General features: G+C 28.6%; 1 protein-coding gene across 1 annotated transcript in view; it reads right to left on the reverse strand.

The window, feature by feature from the left end:
* LOC106462459 (DNA mismatch repair protein Msh2-like) overlaps positions 1-6,723 on the reverse strand; it is a 196,351-nt gene that overhangs the window by 80,678 nt on the left and 108,950 nt on the right. Inside the window, exons 18-19 of the mRNA XM_022389729.1 lie at positions 3,998-4,169; positions 3,078-3,203 (exon numbers count right to left, since the gene is read on the reverse strand). Coding sequence (XP_022245437.1) covers positions 3,078-3,203; positions 3,998-4,169 — 298 coding nt within the window. The remainder of the gene's footprint in view (positions 1-3,077; positions 3,204-3,997; positions 4,170-6,723) is intronic.

Raw genomic sequence — 6,723 nt, forward strand, 5'->3', positions numbered from 1 at the left:
CGATATTTATATTTGTTCCAGATTTGAACTTACTACTTTTTATGTTTTAGTACATTATTTTAAATTCCCAAAAATTTTTTATCATCCATAAAATGCAAATTTTATCTATTTTTAATTTTTTTAATAGTCATGTACTCTCCTTATGGTTTCAAATAATATACAAGACCCGAAAATAATATTTCTAAGTAAACCTAAACAATAAATGAGTATTTTTATTTTTAACTAGGATTTCATGTTTATATATGTACATAAAAACATTTTAATTTTGTTTCATAAATATATTTTTATTTCAAGTTTATGTTTCATTACAGCCATACTTTTCTTTATTGTGCCAAATAAATTGTGAGGTTAGCAGCGTGAACTTTGAAACATTTGCCGTAAACTATCATGCCTGTTGGTGGTCACTCTCGTTCAGTCCAGCGCAGGCACATTTGAACATTACTCTAGATATGATTGTAAAAAAGCTTTTTTGGTACTTGAATATCATTTCTTTGAACTTTCAAACAAGTGTATTTCAACATATGTCCTTGTATGTTGTTTCAATATACAGACAAAAGTAATTACCACTACTAGCGAATGTATGCAATACTAATAGTTTACAGTACAGGTGGTTTGAATAACACTGTCCGACCCTAGCTACTTGATACATCTTGTTAGAAGACATTACCAAATGATACAGATACCATAAATTACAAAGAAAATTACTTTACAGCACTTAAAAGATTAGTCCTGGTCACATTCCTTTCATTATAGGCAAGATTTATGTTGGAATTTGTAACTTAAACTCTTCAGTGTATTGAGACCCCTACTGTGAGAATGTCATAGCTTCCCCTGTATTATTGAGACAAATGTGTTTAGTCTGTGTCACAACCAACATATGGGTTTTATTGTTGTCATTTGTACACTGAGTTTTAAACCATTTGCAAAATATCACAATAATCTTTATATATATCAGTTAGACTGTTTTAATTCTAAAGCAATAACAACAGAAGTATGGGTCTTACTAGCACTACAAAGTAAAGATTGTAAGAAGGAAAAATATAAAATTCTTATGTGGTACTGGTACTAGTAGTACTACGTACAAATCACACAACTTTATCATTTTAAATACTGATTCATATTATTATTATTATTAACTAAATATAAGATTATACTAAATTATTGAACTTAAAACTACTAATTTAAATGCAAAAGAATTTAAAAATTCAAAAACTCTTTCAGTTCAAAGTGCTAAGCCTAATTCATGTAAAGACCTTGCACTCGCCACTAGATAGCTCTTAACCCTAACAATCGTGGATCAACTTCTTTCCTAAAAATACATCTATTTTGAGTTAATTTTTCAATATAATGATTAATATAAATAGATATACAATACAGCATGACTTAAGCTACTACAGAAAAATAATAAAAATCACATACATCCCAAGCTGTTTTTTCCAGAAGCAAGTTTTCTAAGGCTTATAGAAAAGCACTATTGGCCAGTACTAAATACAACCTCTACATAAAATGGCAGTTACTACAATAAGCACCACCCATATTCATATTGTAAAACCCAGAAAACAATGTTTCATCACGTGCTTACTTTTCATCCTATGATTTGTCAAATGTGAAATATAGCAATTGGAATAACATAGTACTGAAATTGACACCTTCGACTAGGATTGGCTAAAAGTTTTACAACTGAGGTTTAGCATGCCCAGATGCTGTTTTATAATAATAAAAAGAAAAGACTAGAAAAAGGTATAGATACCAATCATAGATAACAGGACCAGCACTGAAGTGGAAGGAAAAATTTTGAAAAAAAAACTCTTCTTAGAGGGCACTTTTTTATAGTATCAAATGTATTTTGGGATTTTATTATTAAATTTGTCTTTAAACTTCATTAATTAATACACTTTTGTATAAATAATTGAATGTTATGCTACTATTTACAAAAATAAAATCTGAAATCCAATAAAAGATAGGTTTTCAATTCACAAATGTGATTCTGCCTTGACAAAATGGCTACGGCAGGTAACTGGTTAACATGTTGGGTAAGAAGTTGGTAGTAATTTAAATAGGTCACCAATTTAAGGAAAGTGTATAAAATGTCAAGGATGAAAAAACAGGATTCACATTATAATAAAATTTCACCACATGATAAGGACAAAGGTTCACAACCAAATTTATGATTTAAATATTTCTTACATACAAGATATTCCTTATAATTAATTCTTAGTTCCTTTTTCTATATATATAGCTGTTGCTTTACTTAGCATGTAAACAAATAACAAGAGAACTACACTTTGCTCCATTTACTAGCAAGATAATGTAGCAAGTTGTAAACATTGTTGCAGTCTTGGCAAGAGGTTGAGTTAAGGCTACCTATCTGGATTGTGTACAGCTATAACTATTGAACAATTATTCACAATATATATATATATATATATATATATATGTTAATACTCATTTTTACTTAAACCTTCAAACTGCATTATTCAAGCTATGAATTAATGAAACACACTATTCTACGAGAAAAGACAGTACTGAACAACCAAAATATGGCAGAACAACTTGCATCAGAATTATTTCGCCATGAAAATTAAATACCTAATTAATACACATGGATAAAGAGCAGATTAGAAATTATTTACAAAACACCAAAAACATTCTGTGATACTAATACTGTAACTAATTCAGTGAAAAATCATGAAAACCATTTAGAATAATACTTAGGAAAAAAATACCCAAATGTTATGTATATGAAAAAGTTTTTTCAATGTTAATTATCATTATAATCTCTATCTTCAGGTTCACTGTCCTCCTAAAGAAATACTGTAAAAGCAATCTATTTGAAAATCATCCCTATCAATTCTATTAAACATAAAAAATAGAATGAATTATGCCAGTAATACCTTGAGTAAATATATACATGTATATTTATTAAGCATAAAAACCTACTTCAATATTAAACTTACAGAATTTCAACAAAAATCAAGAGAAAAATAACAAATTACACAATCTGAATAGTTATTATTTCATAAAAGGTTTCTCAATGTTAATATTTGATGTGGATTTATATCTACGTTTTTTTCTACCTTTTGGAAGTAGCTGGGGTCGAACATAAGGTACAGGAGCACTGACAGCTAAAACAGAGAAAGCCACTAACACATCAAGATGTGCAATCACGTCACTCATCTGTAGAAGTGGTTCACTGTATCCAGCTGATATCATAATTAACAAAATTATATATAAAATGTTATAAAGTTCAGAGACTAAACATACCATCTAATGGGTTTATCTTTCATACACCAATCTATTGAAAGGATTTTGATAAGTAATAAACAAACGTATATAAAAAAATTAAATATTTTGCTGGAAACATTATAATTTTATTTCATTAATAAATGTTTTATCCTTTTCTAAGAACATATGAACAACTGTAGTGGCTTAAGAGTGAGAAGAACATATTGCAATTAGAAAGATAATTTTCAGTAAAAAAGCACTGTGAATGAACCAAGAGATTTACTATTTCCAGAGTACATAATATTTCTAAGCAAGTAATGGTATAAAACTTATATATTTCTTTAATTATATATGTGAAAGAACTATACTGTTTCTCCTAAATTATATGAGACATATGCTTAGGAATTTTATTAAACAAAATATACTGAAACTTGGAGTTAAATTTTACTATAGTAAGTACTTTTTTCTCTTTTCTCCCAAGTGAAATTAAAAATATGTAATAGCAAAGATATTTTGAGAATAAGAGTACAAAATAACTTTGAGAGCAGCTTTTTTTGGCATGCCTTTAATTCTTTTTAACCTTTTAATAAAATGTGATTTGAATTCTTTAAAATAAAAATAATCACCTTGAAAGGAGAAGTAAAAGAGACAATCTCTTCAAAATATAAAACAAAACTCAAGTGTTTTATCTGATACAACATCATAAATATATTTCAATGTAGAAACCTTATTTGGAAGTTTTAAGAACAAATATACATTCATAAAAACATACCAGCAATATCCATGATCATATCAACTACATTCTTTTGTTGCTTTTCATAGTCTAAACGTATAGCCACATACTTTGCATTCAACTGACGGAGTAATGAATTATGAAAACGAACTCCATTTTGTTTGGTATCAATGGTGAAGAAATCTTTTCTATTTCGAAGGGCTTTCTCTTCCTAAATGACAAAAGATTAACATCATCCACTATTTACACTAAGAGATTATATTTCATTTGATTACAAGTTTGTTTTATATTTTCATGCAAAGCTACACAAGAGTTATCTGTGCATAGCCATCCCTAATTTTGAAATGATACACTAAGGAAAGCAGCTGTCACCAACATCCAAACTCTTGGGTTACTTTTACCTGATTGAATAATGAGGTTTGAGTGTCTTTCTTAGCACACTGTGCAGAGTACATGTTTGCAGCAATTAGTTTCTAACCAACAATGAACACACTAATCACTATACCATTCCTAGATCACTGCATTTTCTAAAAATTTCTGAATTTGTAGTTTCTTGATAATTTATGTGCATAATGTTTCATTAATTTGTATACTTTTACTCTGAGCTTAATAAATAAATTTAGTCTGTTTAATCACACTGATTATAAATAATTAATAAGGGATACAACATATTTTAATAAATATAATATACTCAAAATTTAATAAAACCATCAGTTCAACATCTTTTTCATAACATCCAATAAAACCACATGACCCATACTTTCAAAGCCCTCTCACAAACCAGAACAGCAATACTTTGATTTCTCAACTAAAACAGTTAGATTGGTTCCTCTTTATTTGCTAAACAGCTTGAAGCAGTAATAATTAGAAATGTGTGTATCATAAAATAGTCAGAAGTTTCAGAAAACAAAAAAAGAGAACCGCTCTACTTACAGTTTGAAAACAAAAATGAACAGTTTATTTCTTGTTAAGCATACAGGGTTGGTTATCTGTGCTGTGCCCATCAGGAGTATTGAAACCTAGTTTTTAGTGGTATGAGCCCTCAGACTTACCACTGAGCCACTGGTAGCAATATAAACATGAACCAATCATATGAATAAATTTTTCCTTGGAGTTTATAATGCTATTTCTATATCTAGTAATGAGAAAGTAACTTAAAATTAGAGCTGAATCATAAAATCTACCGTACTTTTACTAATTTTAATGTTTTACTAAATTACCACCTTAGGTCTACTTTAGAGAGGTTACATTCCATGTCTAGAAATTTGAGATAAGTAAACGTCTGGGGTTATGCTACCTTATTCTAGTAAAATACTTATATTTTGTTTATGAGGTTACCAAAAAGTACATTCTTGAACATGAACTAGTGTAACAGAGTACAGATTAATGGTAACAACAATATTATAATAGATTCTTTGAATCAATCAATCAGAAATCTGTTTTACTGTATAATGTCAGAAACTTCAACTTGGGCCAACCTATTTTCATCATGAAATTGAAACACTATCTTTTTATCAGTCTCCAAGCTTGTACAATTCAAACATACTCAATTCCTAGGAAATTAAATGGAATATATAAATGTTAGAAAAATTAGAATAGTTATAGAAACAAAGGCTTCTTCTTCTTCAGCAACACATAAATCTACAGCACACATTCTTTAGGACTCAAATTCAAAATATGCTGGTACTGTCTTCTTATCAACTAAATTTTAGGTTTTAACGCCCTAAGTTTTTTTGCTTGGTTAAAGGTAGTGGACACTGTGATTGCCCTTTGTGAGAACATTAAACAGGTAGAATTAAAAAGAAAGGCTCTAAGTGGAAAAAAAAAAAGAATCAGTGTAAAAATGAGATGAACTGCTCAAAAGTAAGAAAAGTGAAAAAGTAGTGTGACAGTAGAGGTAAACTTGCACTGTCCTATGGTTAAATTGTTTTGCATATGGGCTCAAAAAACAATTTTAGATTGAGCCAAATGCTTTAATATCAACTGGTGTTGATATTAAAGGATCACTTTTTAAATTTCAAATTCAAGTGTTTTTGTTATTCAGCATGTCCTCAAGTGAAATTTCAGCTTAAAATATTTTTGTTGATGAAGTTACAAGGTAATTATGGTTTTATTACAGTGACGTTTGCAGAATTTTGTATATAAATATACACATACAAGGTGGAGACATTACATAATAAACAATAACCACTCTTCAGAAATTATATTTCTATACAATCATTTGTATGACTCTAATTAGAAATGCCAACATCCCAACTTTATCTTATTCTTTAAATTCTATTAACTCTCTCAACAAAGGCTTGGTCAATTTGACCAATCACGTGACCTTTTTGTACTTGATTAAAGTCTTTATAGATTTAACACTTCTAGCTTTCAATATAGTGTGTATATCCCCACAAAATTTGGCAATATTACAAGTCTTCCACATACAAAAAAAATCATATTTCTTATTGAAGTATTTTTAATAAAATAAAATAAAGATTTGTCCATGAATATACTGAGTATTTGTTTCAAATAGTCTGTGTGCAAAGTAATTTTAATGTTAAAATTAAAAATACTTTTCCTCATCTAAAAAATCCAAATTTCCTGTGTATAATCCCTTAAACCTCCTAAATGAATTTCAAACGTTTTTTTTCCATTAAATCATTATGGTTTATCTGTTATTTTCTTTACTCTATCTCAAAATGGGATTGTTCAAATCAACTGACCTCGTAACCACCAAAAATAATCAAAATAAACCTAAATTAACCTTTATTTCTTTCTAG

The sequence above is a fragment of the Limulus polyphemus genome, unplaced genomic scaffold, assembly GCF_000517525.1.
Source record: "Limulus polyphemus unplaced genomic scaffold, Limulus_polyphemus-2.1.2 Scaffold1171, whole genome shotgun sequence".
Classification (NCBI taxonomy): domain Eukaryota; kingdom Metazoa; phylum Arthropoda; class Merostomata; order Xiphosura; family Limulidae; genus Limulus; species Limulus polyphemus.